Source organism: Sceloporus occidentalis, unplaced genomic scaffold (genome assembly GCF_023333645.1).
Source record: "Sceloporus occidentalis isolate IW3139 unplaced genomic scaffold, rSceOcc1.0.p SCAF_49, whole genome shotgun sequence".
In the NCBI taxonomy this organism is placed as follows: Eukaryota; Metazoa; Chordata; class Lepidosauria; order Squamata; family Phrynosomatidae; genus Sceloporus; species Sceloporus occidentalis.
This window is the reverse complement of record NW_028317029.1, coordinates 7090361-7111934: the sequence shown is the minus strand read 5'-3', so window position 1 is coordinate 7111934 and position 21574 is coordinate 7090361. Positions and strand designations below refer to the sequence as shown.

The 21574-nt window shown below is 35.2% G+C and overlaps 1 protein-coding gene across 1 annotated transcript in view; it reads left to right on the top strand.

Annotated features, from left to right (window-relative positions):
- LOC149288985 (vascular endothelial growth factor receptor 1-like) overlaps positions 1-16246 on the top strand; it is a 30368-nt gene extending 14122 nt beyond the window's left edge. Inside the window, exons 5-13 of the mRNA XM_089491218.1 lie at positions 1817-1979; positions 2066-2202; positions 2606-2783; positions 4303-4420; positions 6617-6786; positions 6891-7047; positions 11927-12053; positions 13551-13659; positions 15843-16246. Of these exons, the coding sequence (XP_089347344.1) occupies positions 1817-1979; positions 2066-2202; positions 2606-2783; positions 4303-4420; positions 6617-6786; positions 6891-7047; positions 11927-12053; positions 13551-13659; positions 15843-16246 (1563 nt within the window). The remainder of the gene's footprint in view (positions 1-1816; positions 1980-2065; positions 2203-2605; positions 2784-4302; positions 4421-6616; positions 6787-6890; positions 7048-11926; positions 12054-13550; positions 13660-15842) is intronic.
- Positions 16247-21574: the final 5328 nt, after the last annotated feature.

The following is a 21574-nucleotide window of genomic DNA, read 5'->3' as shown; positions in this document are numbered from 1 at the left end:
TTGGGTTAGATATTTGTGGATACATTTAGGTCACAACAGTTTGGGCTTTCCATGTGCACTTGTTTTTAGAGCCAACTAGTTGTGTTGTATATGATGAGCTGGTATGCAGGATCTTTGGAAAGTTCTCCTGCAACTTTAATTCTGTATTAAAACTTGTATATAATACGTGGTTGCATAATATACCCAATATTTTTCATCTATTTAGTGCATATATATATATATATATATATAATAGAAAAGTTTATAAACATAAGTGATGTAATGTGGGAATAAATGATTGGTGTGTTATGTTCTGTATCACCATTTTCTATGGCTCTTGTGTATATATATATAGAAAGGCTGTCTGTCTTTTAAAAAGTTTTAAAAGTGCTCTTATCAGATTTTCCTCCTGATTGTTAAGGAATACCAAGTGTGCTGGTAGCCAGAATTGTGTTCCGGTTGGGGAGATCTCCTGATATCTGCTGGCAACCCAGCTGTAAAATCAATGGAGGTCTGTGTTTTTGCCCCCCCATGACTTTCTGTAGCTGAGCACTGCAAGGTGTCTCTTCGGGTAAGGTGGTCAGGGCCATGCATCTGGTTCTGCTTACTCCTACCTCTGCCCTTGCCCCACTCCTACCTCTGGGCACATCTCCCTACACAAGTATCCAGATTTGGACACATGAAATGGGGGAAGGTCCGGACTGGCCATCTGGCACACTGGCCAACTGCCCAGTCAGCTGCTGGCCAACAGTGCCCCATACTCACCAGATTGCAGATTATGTGCTGCTGTGTGCGTCTGCCGGCTGGATATACTTGGACACACTAGCTGAGCATAAAAATGTAATATAGGGCTTTGCTCCATAATTGCTCTTTATGAATCACCCCAATTGCATGTTATATGCTGAAAAAATCAGTATGCATATTAACTACAATAGTACATGTGCAGCCATATCACGTCCAAAGATTAAACTCTTTACAATTTTGATTTAGCGTCATTTCCAGTGTTAGTAATCATTAAGCGCTTTGTAGAGAATTCAGGATCCTATTTATAGGCAGACGAAAGCTCCAAAAATAGAGTTTGTTGCTTCTTTTTTGAGACACACAAGCAATTGTTTGCATGACACTTGTAACAACAACGAAGATTAGAGGCTGAGACAAATGTCGGTTCCCATTAAGGCGATGCATGTGTGTGTACGTATAGGAAGTCCAGTTCTTTTAGGATATTCTAAATTTATAGAAATATAATTAGATGTCTGCACAACTGTTATAGTGATTTAAAGCATCAATACGAGCCAAAAATAAAGCAAATCACTGTGCAAAGTTCCTTAACAGTAGTGCATTACGAGAGCGTGACCTTCAGTTTTTTCCCTTGTTTTCATTCATCTAATTTTCAAAATGACCAAAAAATAGTTTATGAGGTTACTCTGTATTTCCTACCTTTTGTACATTCAGAAAAAAGCAGTCTTACAGTCTTTATAGTAATAATAAAACAATATCCATGGCTAAAGTTTAGTCAGGTTTAGAATGGGTTGCCCAGTCTTGGGTAAACTTGCATTGGACAGTGAAATTTGGCCTTCTGAAAAACTCTGTCCTTCATGTCTAGCAGATGTTCCAGGTGACAACTTTTGTTTGTTTGTTTTATTCTCTGATATGCTTCTTGCATTCTAGATGTTTGTTGTTCTTGGTGGGCATGCAGTTCTTGTATGGTTTTAAAAGTAACAACGCCTATAACCAGTCCTGAAATGCGACCTTTATTATAATTTTGTTCTAATTTGATATTGCGTATCACTGCGCTTTATTTTTGTTTGTTATCTAACTATATGTGTTATTTATCTAGATGAATAGTGGTGTACTTAAGGCTGACGGACAGAACATTATTTGGGACAATAAAAGAGGATTCATAATCCCCAAACCAACATACAGATTTATTGATCTCCTGAGTTGCGAGGCGACAGTCAATGGATCTGTTCACAGTACAAAATATATTACAATCAGACTAAGTGAGTAATTTATTATTAGTATACGTTAATTATTCTTTCAATGTTATGGTGACTTAAAAAATTTATTTCCTATTAATTACTTACAGCCAGTGCAATTCACAGCATGCAGCTTAACGTGTCAAGCTCCATCAGGCTGTTGACGGGAAATTCTCTTTCCATTAACTGCACTGTTACAGCTGACTTAAACTCAAGACCTGAAATACAATGGGAATATCCCGGACTGGTAAGTGACTAAAATTCTATGCTTCTCAAGTATCTCTCATGTCAAGGGATAGTCCCTCTTTTCCGTTCCAAATGCCAATACGAGTGAAAAAAATGTTTAGATGGGGGTTTATTTCTCTGGAGCTCCCTGCTTCCTGCAAAGTCTATTTTGTTCCCCTCGGCTGCCGAATAATTAATTGTGATTATTTATTTTTATTGAAAGTATGCTTATGTCACACATGAATAAATGTGAGAAAAATACCGTTGTCTTTTAGAACATAATTAGTCTGTACACTATGAGCTTCGTGTTCTTATTTGTACATGATGTTTTGCACACACCATATTGACATACCAATTGAAAGTTAAGTGTCTCACTACTGATTAAACCACCAATGTTAAATGGGCAAAAAAATCTTATTTTGTAGAAGAAAAGAAAACTTGCTTTCATAATTAATCGGATGGACAGATCAAACCCCAAATCAATCACATTCTACAGCATATTATTTATTGATAAGGTCCAGAGAATTGATGAAGGACAATACATCTGCGCTGCAAAGAATGGTCAATTAACAAAATCAGTTAACACAACAGTACGCATTCATGGTAAGATATGTTACATAGTGCAAATGATGTAAGATGCAGTATTGGTTGAATTTGGACTTTAACAGAGTATTTTTCTGTCCAAAGAATTACAGTACAGATAGCTGTCAATGAGGTCTATTTACATAGATCATTGTGAGAAGATTGTTGAGACTCACTTTAGACTCATGCCCCAGGAGCATGCAGGCCAAACGATAATAGAGAGGGCATCTCCAGTGCAGTAGTATGAATGTGCTCCTGAAATATTAGATGGAGCATTTAACTGTTGGGAATGGCCACAGGTGGTGGACCACGATGCTGTTTTTGAAGGCACAGCTTCTGGTTGTCTTACAGCTAGATGACCAGAAGAACCTGGAATTAACTATCCATCTCTCATTTCTTTTCAGGGATCCAGGCTCCTCCAGAACGTCCCACCAATGACAGTAAATACTGTGTAGATAGGGGGAGCCTGATCCCTTATGGAGATACTTTAAGGGTGTGAAAACTTAGTGCTGCAAGTTACAAGCAGCACTACTGATATTTTGTAAATTAAGCATTTTCACTTTACTTTTAAAGGTATATTATTATTATTATTATTATTATTATTATCCTTTATTTATATAGCGCCAACAGTTTACGCAGCGCTTAATACAATACATAAATTCAAGGGATATGACAAGACAAGAATTGACAGACTAAGACAAACCGATACATTTGGTGGAGAGAGCCCTGCTCGCAAGCTATACAATAATTCCACGATACATAGATGGAGTTCAATATGTCAATGCATGCAGAAATAAGATCTGTATTCGCAGTTACAATAAGTTTCATTCATATTCATCTGCTGTTTGTATAACGCTTGTCAGCGTTAAGTCAATTCAAAGGACCATTGTTTTAACATTGTAGTTCATGGTTGTTCTTTTAAACTGTTTCTGAATAAGATGAGCGTAACCAGGGTCAATGGGATGTTTATGTGGTGACTCACGAACTGAGTCACTTAAATGAGTCAGTTTTTCAGAGGAACCAAAAAAAAGTATACAATTTATGCTGATAAGCCAAAGAGAATTCCAGAAGATAAACAGCCTTGTCTATTCTGTGCCATTACTGTTTTATATACAACTAGTTTATCTTTACTATAAGTGGGTCTATTTTATTGAATGGGTGTTATCATGCAAGGCCACAAGAAAAATCTGGTGTGTAGATTCCAAAGGGTTAAAGCCCAAATATTTCCTAGCATGACGTTCTTCCGCTTAATGTGCAATTTTTATTATATTCAAGCAATAAAACTTGTCTGTAACCGAATACGTTCCTTTAAGAAACAGATTGATGTAATAACCTGGTCCAACAATACTGGCTTTTGGTAGCTCTTACCTTGAGCATAGGTTAATCAAATTGACGTCCAACGTGGAATAAGCCTGATTACTGACCACCCACTGCTTGTCCACTCTCTGTTCTACTTTGTGGTTGCTAGCAAACTAAAACTGATATTTTAAAATTAAGTCTAAAATATAATAAAAATACCTTTTTTTTATTTTGTCTCCAGCAAAGCCATTCATTAATGCAAAACCCAAACATAAAGGCATTTTAGAAGCTGTTGCCGGCCAAAAGTCTTTCCGTATTTCGGTGAAAGTGAGAGCCTTCCCTTCACCAGAGGTTAGATGGTAAGTTCAACATTTCCTGTTGCCTTCTATTTCTAAGTGGTTTATAGCTGGAATATAAATCTGGAATATATATATATTACTACTACCTCCTTGGTTGATATCCACTTAAATTAACATGTTTTCTGAGATATTCCTTTGCTTAGGATTCCAACAATGTGAAAATCAGATTCTATTAATTTACCAAATGGGCAATATTGATTTCATATAGTGCTTATAATAGACTGATGTGAACCTCGTCACTTGCATTGTATTCTAATTCTCTTTGTGATTTACCTAAATTAACTATTGTTGTCGGTTCTTGGCAAGAATGTAAAATATTCTAAAATTAAAGGTTCAGAACACCTTAATTAAACAATGTTATCTATAGTTGATCTAAAAGTGCATTAAAATCCGTTTAATGTATTAACACGAAACAAAGGTTTGCGTGAGAAATGTAATTAGGAAAACAAATATTGAGGCTCCTTGTTTCCAAGCTTTCACTTCTTAAAATAGCAATGGAGAGACAATAAATAGCTGAACTTACTTGTCGCTTACGGTCAGAAATTAGGAATTTGCCTTTTACTCATATGCAGAGTCCATGTTTAGGTTCTGAGTCAATGACGTTACACAAAGTGCTATGCCCTCTGCAAGGTGTCTTGAGGATTCCGTCCTATTACATGTATCGGTTAATGTCTGAAAAGCTATATCTTAGAACATGCCATTATGAACTTATGGAATTCATAGTCACTGAAGAGCCAGGGCATGATAACATACACTTTATGTTAGTCTAGTAACAGATCTCAGTTGTGCCAGCTTTAGTTGTATATTAAGAAGCTCTAGGGCCTCTTATACCTTAGAACCCTTCTGCACCCTTGGCCTCCAGAGGTTTGCACCATGTCCCAGCTCTAAACCAATATCCTCGTCAAGACTGCTGTATTGGTGCCTTCACCACCGCTGCTGGATGACAATTCTGTGCATTTGCCAACTTTTCTCTAAATAGTATTCGCAGTTGATGCAGCTGTTCTATCATTTAACTTCCCAGCATGTAAACTTAGCCTTGTTGTAATTTGTCCATGATGGTAGGACTGGGCATGTCAATGCATCTCTTCATACCTAAAAGTCATTGTGCTGCATCTATTACATTATTGGGTGCAATATGAACAAGGACCACCATTCTCAACAAGCATCCTGTTCATATATGAAGCTGTTTATTATTTTTAATCTTTTAGTTATATAGCACCAGCAACTTACGCAGTGCTTCATACAATACATATATTCAACGGGTCTAACAAAACTAGACAGACTAAGAAAAACTGATACATTGATTATTTTATCAAATGCAAATGGTTTCAGATGTCCCATATTCATATCTTGTTCAATCCAACAGAATTAAATTAGTTGGCTCTTTTAAACATGTTTAAATCTATTTTCCTACACAATGCAGAGGCCATATTAATTAAAGGGTTACGAAAGGTACTTGAGGGGGAAAAAAATAACATATATATTGTTTCCATAAATGTTCTAAATTCCATTCTCTAAAATTATCTCAAGTTATTTTTACCAAAGCAATAGAGAGCATAAGTTCAACTTGCTGAACTTTCCATTTCCAATTCTTCTGAATTTAAATATTTATGGCAGGAAGCATAAAATATGCAATGTTAGTTGTATTTGACCAACTGCTTACATTTGGTTGGTGCAGAAGCCATGAAATATCCATAGAATATATATTTTTATATAATGGACTTTTTAGCTACTGGTGATAAATGTCCATCTAATGGCACAAGTCTCTCCTGCAAAACAATTCCAGATTCCTTTAAACTGAAAATACCAGAGAATGCTATCATTTTTCTGAAGCATGAACAGTGGAGCTTTGTGCGATAGAATTATAATGCAAAGGGCAGCTTCTTTGGCTAAAAAAAAAGATGAAATGCTCACGATGCCTTCTGATGTATCTTCTCCACCACCCTCTATAATAATATTGGCAGTACATGCGTCATATTCATGCAGGGCTTGACCATTAGTTTTTGGTGCCTTCTAATAAAAACATTTGAATTAAGCAAACCAGTCACATCTCCTATAGCTTGATGCCCTTCGCTTAAGCAGCAGCCTTGCTTGTCTATATGGTAGGATCAGCCCTGCGGTTGAGATCTGCAGTTGTTGTATTGCTAAAATAATATTACAAATAGTAAAATATAATTGTGGTTTTTTTTTTAACAGGTTGAAAGATGACTTACTGGCGGCAGACAAATGTGCTCGTTATATTGTAGGTGAGAACCACTTAATCATCAAGGATGTAGCTGGAGAAGATGCAGGAATTTACACCATCTCGCTGCATTTGAAAGAGGAGAATCTCACGAAAAATCTGAGCATGAGGCTCATTGTTAACGGTAAGCACATTTTATCGTGATCTCAGGTTTTTGTTTAGTTAAACCAACGTGTGCTTGCTTGTCTTTACCATTACTGATTTATAATTTTGTTTACCTTTTTGCAGTAAAGCCACAGATTTATGAAAAATCGGTGTCTTTTCAAGAATCCCATCTTTATCCACTTGGCAGCAAGCAAACACTAAGATGTACAGTCTTTGGAGTTCCTTCTCCTACTATAACATGGATGTGGCATCCGTGTCCACCCAACGATTCTAAAGCACAGTAAGTCTTGTTTTATGAATGAACAATTAAATCGGGTCTATTAGAATGATCTGTCACATATTATATTAATTATAATTTAAAGGCTGCTTACAGTATGTTTACAGTGAAGATGATTATTATACAATAGCTATTGTGTCTATGTAGATATAATCTACAAAGTAATGTATCAAAGTAAGAATGTAGCAGCTACGTAGGGTATTCGGTAGGTTGTGTGAAGAAAGGAAACATATGGGATAGGAAAGGAAAAAGAACCCTGTCTTGTTCTACTCCGAACAGATTGTAAATTCTAAAGATTGTGTGAGATGAAATATATTATTATTATTATTATTATTATTATTCACATGTGGACTTGTGAACACAACCTGTACGCAGTAAAAGTGTATCGGCCAACAAAAGTTTCTGTTTTTAACAATTTTCTACTAAAGAAAACTAAGCGAAAAAGAGATATACAGTATCAGCTTAGTTGTTTTATCTTTGTACTGTGCAAATAGAATATCAGTATAGATTCAGGTACATACATGGATGCCCTATTTATAAGGGGGTGAAATTATAAGACAGAGGCTGAAACGCTGGAATCTGTACTTAAATAAATGGAATGCATGAAACCAAGCATAATTGTCATTTGATGCGGGTTATTTAGAAATGTGGTTTTAATAGCTGTCTTATCACTAAAGAAACTAGTGAATTATACCAGCATATTGGACCGTCCCATTGGAAGAACACTTTTCAAACTTTGCTCTTTATAACTAACACTAAATGATTTACTGGGTACGCTCTAAACAATTTGATATATTCGTTCAACATAATTAAATGTCTTATGTTGTGGTTGTGTCGAATCCCTTTGAAATGTTATTTTATGTGATACAGATAAAGAATTTTACAATGTAATATGAAGAGCCTGCTACAGAGACTGGGCTTCACAACAGAATGTTTATTCCCACCATCTGGTTTTAATGTGGCTTCTTCTGCTGAGAAAAGAATTTCTAAAATAATTTGACTAATTTCTTCATTTTTCAGATATTTTGAGATATAAATATAACATACTAGCAGGAAACACTGCATTAAATATATCACACTGACATAGTGATCCCTGGGCAGAGATTCTGTGATAAAAGTACAAATGTTTTTCCCCAGCTTTCTTTAATTTTAGCTAAACGATGAATGACTTCAAGGGAGACATCACTGAAATGTAAAGGGACCTCTCAGCTTATATATAGAAAGTCCATGCGATGGCTGGAGTGTCCCATTAACAACACAGAAAATAGTAAACAACATTAAAGTAAATCGATAAACTTTAATTATGAAGATTAAAGGACAGATGAAGTAAGATTGTAATAAAAAGTAGCTATTTCTGGTCAAACAAGACAGGTAACTGTCTAAGGTGCTGAAACAGGACACAGTGAATAATCTTTGCCAATACCAACGTTAAACACTATTAAGTACTTTTACCGGATCCTAATACCAGTAGTTGGTTTATTAATCTGAAATAAAGACATGGTAGAGCGAACATTGATCCATTTTTATAGCTGTCACTGTATTGAACCATTACTTAAACTATTAGTGCAATTTATGCAAGCCTTTTAATATAAATAATTTAAAAGAAGTTTTTACGTTTACATTTTCATGAATTTGTTGTTTGAAAGCAGTTTTTCTCTAGGCATATGTTTTAGGAATATACAGATAAAAATGGTTCCAATCCATATTGTTGTGTTGATTCTAGAGAAAATAATCTAAGGAACCCTGGGTAAATAATAGGTTTTTTTTGTCTAAATGTTGCTTAAAGGTAATTAACCTAATATTTTTTTTACTTATCTATAAGTTTATTAAATCTTTTTGACGTACTAGCACACATAGAGCACGATATAGGGTTGTGTAAACTATCAAGACCTCAGAATTCTGTTCTTCGGGAGTGATACCGTGGTGTGGGGAGAAATAGAAGTCAATGGCCACTGTTTACCTAAGTGCCACAGCTTTATCATGAAAGTCATTTATAATACTGCACGAGCACGGTATACAAATGTCATACAGTACACGCTTTCCCCGGAAACGTTTTTCATTCAGGAGTTATAATTATAACATTCTATTGTGTTTGGCATGCCGTCTACAAATGGCGGCAGGGTCTTCAAATTTGCTTAAAACACACAAGGAGTGAGCGGAGTGGAGTAGTGGGAGATTAGTGTTAATGTGCAGGTTGATAACAGTGGCCTTATCCAGAATAGGCCATGGGAGCTTTCTTATCTTCCTCTGGCAGGAGGTGCTTTGAGCTTCCTGTGCGAAATCAGGAGCATATGCGGCTTTCCTCTTGTTGTTTGGCTTCCTCCACTATACAAGACTGTTCCCAGCACTGCTGTTATCTTTACATCTTCAAACATGGCACAATTTACTTCCTTAAAAGCTTTATGTATTCTTAAGGGCCAAGCTATATCCCACATTTAAAAAAAAAAAAAATTCCATGTTAACTCCTTGAGAGAGGAAACAATTATTTTGGAATTATCACATTAAGCTTTGATTTTTTTTATTTATAGAATAAAACTGGTTAAATTAATGAAACCATCTGAACATCAGGTTAATGCGAGTTTGTATATTGGCTGAACCTTTTAACTCACTGCCTTGACCATGCATAGTTAATATGGGGGAGTTGGATTGGGATTTTGATGATTTAATTATCCATTATGAGCGAGAATATCTCCCCTTTATAATGCATACTGAAACCAAAGAGATGGAACTTAAAACATTAATGTAAACTACTGTTTAGTGACCATACATTGGCTATTCACTACTTTGAAGAGTGCTACAATCCTTTTTACCAATATCGAATGATCTTCATGGGCCATATTGACCAAGGCAAGATTTTAGGCAATCAGACAGGAGATACCAAAGAAATATTTCTCGTTGATCAATCAAAGCCTAATTTATATATTGTACATAATCTTTGATGTATGCAGTGAAGTTCTCTTCTTTTTTAATAATAAATAATAATATTATATAAATAATACTATTATTAATCAATACAGCCAGAAATGCTCTAGAAAGGACAGGCTCAAAAGGGTTAAAGCAAGACACAAGAAATCTTGGTGGAAGTGTGGAATTGCTGTAAGACCTTTGAAAAAATAATTGCAGGAGCTCTCAACTTCCTGCTACTGTACACTGCCAGATTTATGACCGTCTTCCTCTTCTTCTGCTTCATTCTGGTATAAAATATTAAAATAGAAATGATGACTTTTGTTAAATTCTATTCCTCTTTTAATGTTAGGAGTAGGAAAAACACAAGTCTACAGTCAAGGACAGGCTGTCGGAAAGTCAAGAATAAATATTCCCAAATCCCAAATCATTTTTTTTTGTTAGCAACTTTTAACACAGTTTGAAGTCATAGTAACCGTAGTGGGGGAAATAATTTAGTCGCATTAATAAAGCCCTTTTGTTCTATTCATAGATCATGCTGAGACTGGTAGGTCAAGTGATCCTGAAATTTTGGTGGTAGAGAAATGATATATAGTAATAGTAATCTGATGTTAATCAGGACCACACAGTGTCCTTCTTCAGTATCGGACTGAAATTTAACACAGAAACCATAAATAAATGAATAATAATGCAATAAATAAAGTGCCATTGTACTTTTCCATTATATTGGAATGAACACATGGAATGACAAAAAAAGATTTGAGAGATGGCCCTCAGGAGCTTACAATCCAGTACAAAAAGGTGTTTGGAAACTCACCTTTAACAATCTTGCTCTCAATCATATTGAGGTCGATCAATATTAAGAGAGTTGGAGGATATATTTAGATTTTCATCAATAGTGCTATTTATTACACTTGGAATTGTAGAATTTTACCTGAATGTAGTTGACTAACTGTTGTTTCTACAGTTATACCCTAATTATGGTTATTTATTATTTAAAGGAGACATAAAATATAGGAACCCATCACACTCAAGGCATTGGTGGGGCCACCCTAAATTGTTTTACAGGCTTGTTACTTGTCAGTACCGAGTACCTACACCTCTTTTAACAGCAGATTATTGGAACCCAATAGCAAATGCCCCCGTACCCCAGGTGATGATAATCTGGAGAAAACCCATAAAGTCATGGGGAAGCCCCATTACATTGACGTGTTCCTATGAGTTTTCTTTTTTTTTCAGGTATAGTGGTCCAGTTAGATCATATTTTTTAAAAACTTAGTGATATCTAGAAGGCAATATTTTTTAGATACAATTACGTTTATAATTATGCTGAGGAATTTCAAAGTTAATTTTAGCAGACTCCATGGTGGAATTTTGGATTATAAAACAAATTGTATTTAATAGCTGCTGATTCATGGTTCAAGGCACTGGGAAGGACAACTCATCCCATTCATACGTGAATCCAGACTTGGACAAACCCTTCCTGGTAGCTCCATTGTGTTTCCACCTGAATCCCAAAGGAATCATTGGGGAATTTCCATATAATTTCCACTTCCACAAATTCCATTAGTTCTTTGTGCTGACTATGTGTATTTAACGAGAAAAGGCTCAGAAGAAGCTGTAGTATCAAGACAATGTTAGGACTGGGCAATACCATGAAGATTTGGAACTGTAGATTAACTTGCACGATGAATAAGTGCCATTTATGTAAGCAATACCACTACCTATTTAATAATCCCTCATTGGAACCAAGGAAGTTTATTTCTTTTTGATTTCAGTGTTGGATAATACAACGTGTAGGTGGTTTTAGATGCTTATGTAGGATACGCTTCTCTGACCTAGCAGCATTCCTTGAATTTTTCATGATTCACTTACTTATTAGTTAAAAATGTATGAATTACTAAATCATTTTATATCATATATCATTTGGGGGTAAAATGGTTTGAAAAGTGCCTTAAAAATGTACTCTCTTGTGCAGGTGTGACTTTACCAGCGATGGCACTAAAAATGATCTTCCTGTGATTCTTGGAAAGAACAGTAGCCACCTTGGAAATAAGATACAGAGCCTTACACAACGAACGCAGATTATCGAAGGGAAAAGCAAGGTAAAAATTCAAGTCTTATTATTTTGAGCAGAATAAGCACAAAGTTTTAGAGTATGATACAAATACAAATACATTAGTAATGTACAGTATATGTATTATGGAGTCTTTACCTTATAATGTCCTCCCCAAAGGACATGGAACAAGTAAAAATATATTTTTTAAGAATATATAATTTACTCTAGAGTATTGTACTCTAATACCCAGAAGAAGAGAGCATCCTTCATGATTTCATGGGCAGCCACAATCACCCGTTGATCAACAACTTTTGAATTACAATGTGTATCCCTTGAATACCATTCCTTGCAAAAAAACAGTCCACTCATTCTTAAAGTTTGCCACCTTTATAGGTAATACATTCCACACCTTTACACTTAATATGACATATTGTTGCATTATCTACACAGCCAAAGCGAGGAGACTCTAAAGGTGCATGTATGGTTCTATATATCCATCTGGGATAAGTCTAAGTCCTTTTGGGCATTAGCTGCCTTAAGATACTGGTCAGAAGTGAACATAAATGGTCTGATGGCACGTATGCTTCAAGCACCATTCTGTAGGGCTTGGACCATAGCAGAGGCTGGTGGCAGCTTCGTTGTTTTTTTTCAGTGCAGAACGTACAGGTGCTGGCAGTAATTGCTTTGTAAATTCACATATTTGTGACCTTTTTATTGTTTATCATATAAGCACACAATCCTTGAATTCGTATTGTTTGGAGTGCAGGAAGCACATTCTATTATTAAGAAGTCATTTAGACTATAGAGGAATGACAGTTATAGAGCTCCAGTGATGTTTCCGCTGAGTGCTGTCTGAACTTATATTAAGAAAACATTAAGGGCATTATTGAATGAGCCAGTGACACAAGTGTTGATACTTAGTCATATTATACTGACTTCCACTCTTCTTTAATAATTTAGTTCCCACACCCAAACCAGTTTTATTCTCACGTTTCAACTCGGCGTTACTCTTGTTACTCTTCTTACCCTTCGCACAAGCTAATTTTAGTGTCCTACCCTGTGATACGTGACTAAAAGTGTGTTGTCTGTTCTTCATACAATGAAATAAATATAATCGAGGTTTAACATTTACAAGTGACCATTACCTACATACACTTAAACCACCCACAGATATGTACCTTGTTTACACGATAAAACATTTGTTTACAGTGCATGCTGAGGTCCATGAACTTTTGCTGAATCCCTTTCCTTTGGTTCCAGAGAATATACCATATATTACATATAGTTCTTAAATATTGTTAACATTTCTATTTCTAAGGAAGGGGAATACAGGTTTTTCTTCAAATGTACTGTTGTAGCCTAATAATGTTTGTAGTTGACAATCCAGCTTCACTTCTTTGCCCTTACCTGCAAGCCACTTTAAGTATTAATCCAGCTCATCACATATTTAAGTACATTTTGATCGTAACTATTTATTAAAGCTACCTGATCAAAAGGTGTTTTGCACCCTTGAGCTAATGTAATATCTATATATTTTTTTCAGACAGCAAGTATTCTTGTTATAGAAGAGTCTAAGGCTTCCGGAGTTTACACCTGCGTGGCCACCAACAAAATTGGAAGTGAAAGGCGGCACATACGTTATTATGTAACAGGTAAGCTATAGGACTGAGTCCGTACTGCATATAAACCGATGTTTGTCCCCCTCCAGTTACACATGTGTAGTAGTTAGGTGGTCTCTTGTCACACTTTTGCAGTCGTGACCTTCTATTTGCCTCAATTATAATGCAATAATGGCTGGTTATTACATATGAACAACTCCTGTCTACTAGACAATTGAAGGACTATTGGCTCTTTAAAGCCTTAAAAATTGCCAAGTTATAAAAAAAATCGTACCAATGATATGACTGCAAATATAGTTAAGAGTTTGCATAAATTAGTTATTAAATAAACGACATTCTAATTTGTTAATTTGTAAGTAAGCTTCAAAATTTCTCAAGGGCCAGAAACATCTGGTGCGCTTGGATTTGTTGGTCTATAAGTCCCCCCTGGCAGGATGAAGAACATCCCAACGGGAGTCCAACAGTCTGACTAACCATGATATTCCAAAATTAAATATTCTAATCCCTGTTTTCCGCTTGTTATTGATGTTTTGACTGCTGAATCACAGCGTGGGATGAGACAAAGCCCAGTGGGTGTCCGAGACTATCTGTTTTGACATTGATTTTGAAATGGAAGACATCCTAAGTGTAATTTGGGCCTGAAGGCTCTTGTGGCCATTTCTTAGATGCTGAAACGCATGTACAAAACACTTCAGTCTTCTCAAGTCAAACTGGAGTAACCTATGTGAAGTTTTTTTGTTGCTTTATTGGCACGCAGCACGCCTGTGGGTGTGATTGTAATTACCAAGGGTGAAACAGGAACAGAACAACCTTATCTCTCTTGCTTCCCAATGTCACAAAACGCATTTTATTTTGAGATTCCTAGTGGTGCTTGGCAAAGATAAACAACATCTTCCATCAGGAAACCTGGGAGCTATTTCCACAGGAAGTTTCAAATCACTTGAGTAAATAAAACTCTTCCACATTACTGCAGCCGCGCCACTGAACGTTACAGTGATTTCAATAAATGGAGCTAGGTATAATAAACCAGGGGGACACCGTTATACGGTATTTGATTTCAATCCAGAAGGTTCGTAGCTCTTCCCTGAGATCTTCTACACAACCGAGAATCATTAACGACGCTAAGGAAACATAAAAAGATGAAAGCACAAGCACAAAAGTTCATCTTGATATCACATTAACCTCTCGAAAATATCCCTTGTTAATATCTTTGATTTCAGCTCCTTGTTTGCAAACATTTTTTAAGCCTTTATCTGCCATGAGAAATATTTGTATTCATCCATTGTAGAAATTGGAAAAAAATGCAAATGACTTTTAGAGAGGTGTTCCTCTACACCAGATGGTAAATGTCTTCTATGTGGTTTAATGCCATACTTAGTTTCTTCTATCTGGTTTAATGTGGGACAGGAGTCACTTGTAGAAGGATCTTGGTTTAGATTCCACGTGGGTGTAAGTTTTATTCAAGGACAGGTTAATAGGACAGGGTTTTGGAGCATAGTCTAAAATTATCCATATTTTCTAAATTGAAATTTGGGCCAATTTGTTTTGTAATTTTTTACAATTCCTCACTTTTCCAAAGTAGATAAAGTTATAGGACAGGGGTCTTATTGAGATTAACATTGTGAAAGTCCTGTGAATTATGTTGTAGTAGCATATATGCGGTTATTAGTCAATATATGCTTGTGTACTGTGGAAGCGCATGTCCAAAGTCCACTTGGCTACTGTAATCACTACTTGTCACAGATTTTATTGATGTTTTACATTTTGAGGTTCCTACTGGGTGACTTTTTGAAAATAGAAGTCCATGCGTTTGATAAATTATATGTTTAATAAATTATGTTATGATTATAGCAGTCAATGGGAAGCTTCTGCTTTTTGGACCATTCCATTTATTGTTGTGATAAAACCACTTCTCAAAATTTTACACAAAGATCACTTTTTAACATAACTTCCATTGTGATTCACAATTCCTTCCCTCTGTGTCAAAGAGTGTAATTTATGCAATATGCATCACAGGTGGCAATTAAGCTAATGAAGATACAATAATGCCCATAAGTAAGACTTTCTAACTCTTTGAGGTGAGGAGCCAAACTCAATACAAACATTAATAGGAAATGTATGGTTAAAGTAGGACATTGTATTTAAACATGCAACCCTGTAATTCTGTAGATACCATGGAAATATTAAATAACATTAGCATTTTTGGTTATTTGCAGACATACCTAATGGATTTCATGTAAGTTTAAACAAAGAGCCAGCCGAAGGAGAAGACTTAATATTATCATGTTCGGTTAACAAGTACCTGTACACAGATATTAGCTGGACTTTACTCAGGAAGACTGGGAATCGAACAATGCATCACAGCATCAGCAAACAGAGAGATGCCATTACAACAGAATACTCGACGACTCTGGTGGCACTCATCAAGAATGCCACCCATGCGGATTCAGGAACCTATTCTTGCAGGGGAAAGAACATATACACAGGGGAAGTAATTCAGCAGGGGAAAGAAATTGTTATCAAAGGGGACAACTGCAATAAAAAAACATCTTTCTCAAGGACCTCTAAATTGAAAAGAAGGAAGAGCAACTGTACAACAGAAAGCAGTGTGGCCCATTAAAAGACTCATGGAAACTTACAGCGGTCTCAAGGATTGTGATTAATTATTGAAGGTACTGAATATGCTTCATGGAAGTTTTGGAGAAGTGGCAGTGCATGTGTGGATTAGTGAGAGTGAAGCAAAGTAAACTGACCCAGCTGAATTGTCATATCTACTACGAGCAGGAGATTCAGTAGCAAGGAACTCCAAGCAACTCATTCTATGAAGGATAATGTTTCAAGGATCATCCACAATGTTACTCCTGTTCTAAAACCATCTAGTTTTATTTTCATGTATGAATGCACCTAATGGTAATTTCTATAGTTCAGAGATTGAAAACAGACCTGGAGATCATTAATCCTACATTGGAGTAATATAATCTATTTTTTGTGTGTGTGTATGACATTTGGGTGCGAGTGGAAGAAATAAGCTAAATGATAGAACTTGGAAACAGAGATAGTTCAGGCACTACAGCTGTGTGGATTACACATCTCATCACTATACCTGAGAATTTACCAGGATAGGCTACTTAGAGATCTCCCTCTTCTGGGTAGTGGCTTCATGGAGGAGGGTCTAGGCATTTATGGGGCTGGATGTAGTAGAAAGGGCGAGCAGGCATGGCCAAAAGTAACCAGGAGACCCAGGGAAAGCAGTGCTTCAACCAGAGACCCCGGGTCAAACCCAAAGAGTTCCCAGGTATGCTCATTACACAGTCAGGATGAGAGATGTAGTCCTTAGTAGCTGGAGTACTAAATGCTGCATATGTCTGGTTAAATCCAGGACCTTTTTGTTATTATAGGCAGCTCCAAATCTGGGTGCAAAGATATAATTTATTGAAAAAATGTCTTGTAAAATGAAAAGTACCATTTTTCTCTCGCTTTCTACTTTCTCAACATTTTACCCATTATACCAGTCATTAGTAGAAATCCCCCTGATGACATAGGACACCATATATGCATTGTGCTAGAATGTCCCCAGCACTAATTATATCAACACCAACCACCAAAAATTTTTTAGGTCATTATTTAACATCATTTTGTCCCTTTTCTGAAATCCTGCATGTTACAGTAAGCAGAATATATATACAAAAAACATACCTAACGTGTATACCAAAGGAGCAGCCATTTAATCTTCCCACCCTCAAAAATATGAATTATTCATCCTCAATATTAACTTTTCTTTCCCCTGTTAAGTTACCAACTTTCAGTATTCCTAAAGTGAAATAAATCTTCAAAACAATTACGCTGATTAAAGGAAAAATAGACCTTAGATCATTTTTAAAAAATGCCAGAATGCTTAACTTAAACGAAATCTGTGAATAAAAGCTTTGCAATGGGCCATTTTTGTGCTGTATTCTGTGTAAAATAGTAAAATGTCCCTTAAACCTTTGAAATGCGTTACGCATCTGCTGGCACACAAAGGGTTAAATGGATATAGTGGCCTCCAACATGAGTGTGTGCATGTTAAGTGATCACATGTGCATTGTATACATTGCATATGTATGTATGTGTGCGTGTGTGTGTACGTGTGTACGTGTGTGTGTGTGTGTGTGTGTGTGTGTATATATATACACATTTTGCTTGCTATATGTATAAATATGTATGAATGTTTGTATGTGTGAAAGAAAAAAATATTTTATTTGTAAAACTAAACCTTTTGTCTATACAATAAAAATCCAAAGAATATGTGTTCTATATGTAGAATAAAAAAATATAGATTATTAATATTTTAGGAAAATAACAGAATTTTAATACCACTGACATAATGTATGTTTTTATATCTTTACATCCCCGTACTTATGTCAAGATATAATGACACATATACGATTTTTTGTTTATAATGTACATAAACTGCTTTTTGTGCAATTATACATTATCTCCATTATTATAGTACTGTAAAAAAAAAATTAAAATTATGTATTTAAAACTGCCTATCCACTTTATGCAAAAATATCATGTACATAGTTTTTGTGTAATATTTAAAAAAAAATGAAAAGAATGTTCAAACATTTTACAGAAGGTAGCAATATGGCGCAAATATGCAACTCTTGGTGTAAAATGAATCTCGAAGTCTGCAGCAGATATTAAATCTAGCAACTTTCACAAATGCTGCGCTTTACAGCTCTCTATACCAAGATAACCCATGTAACGGAATTTGCTGATTTACATATGTGTTAGAAAGCCACTTTATGTATTTATCATTGGAGCAGTCATTTTTACTTCTGTATAATTTTTCCTCCTTTCTCTTTTTCCTCTTTCCTCTTCTCCTTTGGCGAAAGCTTTAGGAGTTAAGTAATTTCCAGTGATTTCGAATGCAAAACAGTAACTATATAAAAATACATACCGTAATTATATGATGAACTATTTTGGTATTGTAGCTGGTAGAATACGGTGGCCAGATAAGCGAGTGTTTGGGATAATTTGCCCACCATGGTAGTCTTGATGTTAATGCGGTTTAATAGTATGCTTGTTCTATTGCTGCCTTCTGTAAATAGGTTCAGGTCTCGTCTGCTGGCCACCTCTTAAATTGCCAGTCATAGCTTGATGAATATATATTTGTGTGTTCATGCCAGATAATCTTTTATTGCCTTTTACTGGAATTCTAGACCTTGTTACAGAAACCCACAATACCATACACTATCCTCTTAGCTACTATTCAGTGGTGCTTATTTTGCTTAATTCTAGGGGGAATGAAAACTAATTTATATATTTCTTTTATTGTGCTCGACTTTGGTATTTCTTACCTAGAGTCAATTGTTAGACCATCAAAGTATTTGTTAAAATGGGTAAAAATCCATTGGTCATGATTAAAATGAATGAGTGAACAAGCAGCATAAATATTAAATGTTCAACTTGAACGTTGAAATGGTAAAGTTAGCTTTTTTCATTGTAACCTATCCTTGAATGTTTCTTGCAGGGAAAATCAACTTAACATTAAAACCCTAGTACTGAATTCCAGGGAATCTATAAATATCACACGCATAGCTTGTTTTTTTTTTTTGGATTGATTTAGTTAGGGCAATGAACCAAAATAAACAACTCTTTAAATAGAATATTTGTGGAAAAGGGACAGGAAGAAAGGGATTGAGAGAAAACAGAAACAAAATGGAATTCTTCAAGAATTGCGGACTTTGGGCATGACTTAATCTTTTTCCCAGTCTAATAAAATAAACAATTTTGTCATCCAGCCATAAAAACATGCAGTATACATTAAAAGTATTGAATATTTGCACGTATGTGTTTGGCTTTGTGATCTTACTGACACGTTCATTGTTTTTACTGACTTGGTAATGTGGTCATCAAAAGTTCAATGCAGACAAAGCACCAACGAGAGACTTAATACTTTTGTAAGGCTTGTGTTAAAATGGTTGACATACATCATTAGAACAAGTAAGTTTCACCGCTAAAATAGGTAGTTCAATGTATGTGAACAATGTTTTTAGAAGCAGGTTTATGAAGGTAATTACTATGTTCTTGTTGCTGATGTCATGTGGTGACATAATGTCTTGCATGTTATGGCATAAGATTACATCATCATTTTATAAAGTAATGTTGGCTTCCTAAATCAACGGTGTGGGTTTGGTAATGTAGGTTAATTCTGAATCTCAGCAAATTGCTTAATTGACTTGTGCTTAATATTCAAAGTTTAATGTTTGAATGGAACCCATATGCCCCAAAGCATGTATTCTAAGGTTGATATCGCAACTGTGTATAAACAGGGTTCAACTTCTTTCATTTATGATGCAAGATGTTTAACTGCACTTTAGAAGGCAGAGCAATTTGTCCACAAATCTGTGCTAAGACAGGCGCGTTAGATAAGCAAATGCAAATGTATGTGATTAGTACAACTGCCAAAGGTGAGTTCCATACATCCATGGCAGAAAAAAAAAGGCACAAATGGCATTATCTTGTAATTTAATAAACATTTGTGTACTCCAGAACAATGTTTATTTTTAAATATTATTCTATTTGTAACTTGGTAAACACAAAACACAATGATACCAATAATTATGCCCCAAAATGGGGTTCTAAAGAACAGAACTCTTCAAGTTTTTACTTTAGGCTCAAATGAGCTCAGGAGGTCGCAGGTCTCAAACTAAGTCGCAGAGCCACCCATGTTCATCGATTTTTTTTGTTTTGTTCAAAATAAAAAAAATGTCACGCACAGATACTTTATCTATGGAGCCTGTTATTTTCCAGTTGCCTTTAATTTAACCAAATCTATCAAAAAGCCAGTTAATTACAAGACCAAACTTACAGTAACTCAGGTGCCCCTAACTTGCCATAGAAAAGTCTATGCAGATATTTTAGAAGTAGCAAATAATGCGTTTCGTGTTAAATCTGTTGCAAAATTTTGTGACGTTATTCTTTCTTTAAATACTTGAAATTATTCGCTAAATTATATTTTTCAAGAAAAAGTGAATGCAATTCACATTAAAATAACAAAAAAAAAAGATTATTCCACATGAAAAATACTCACTTGGACGCTACTAACTTCAGTGACCCACACAAATACACTGTGAACTGGAAGGAATCTTTCCATTAAATTAATGTAGGTGTTTATATTCATTACACATAAACTCATAAACCAATATAACTTATTTAATTTCAAGTGTCAGAATCTTATTTATAGTAACAACAGTCTAAAATATATTAACATATAAAAAAAATTAATATTAAATATACTTACGGGATCTTTTTTATTGCAATACAACATTTATTGGTATTTGATTGGTAACATATATTTTGTATATATTTTAAGGTTTCATTTTAATTAATATTGAATATTGTATTAACAGTTTATACAAATGTCCCTATTTTTGCAAATGTTTGTTATTTTGACATACTTATTGGTTTTGTAATCTGACTTCATTAAGAATAAATTTAAAATGTAATGAAAAATTCTGTGCTTTTGTGTAACTTGTTGGGGTGTTCTTTATTCAAGGCTCTTTGAACAATGGCTTCTGTATTCTTAGTGACTCAGTATTAGAGTATAGTTGTTTTGTTCCTTTGAAAAAGACATCACATAAAATGACCAGAATAGAAAAAACAAACATGTGTGAAGTTATACAAAGATACAATATGACAACAACATCTTCTGATTGAGAACCCAGTAAGCAGTTTCCTCTTCCAGATTTCTAGACTAAGGTCCCATGACAATGTTGGCCTTTCACGTGGGAATTGTTTTGTCAAGTGCGGAGAGTAAACAATAGCATTTCCTTCTAATACTAGACTTTTCAGGCTAAAAATGTTGGGAAACAATCAATAACCTGGAAGTTGTCAGATTAAAATGAATGATATTTACAAGTATTTCACCTATAATGTTGTAGATCGCTTTTTGTATAGTTCC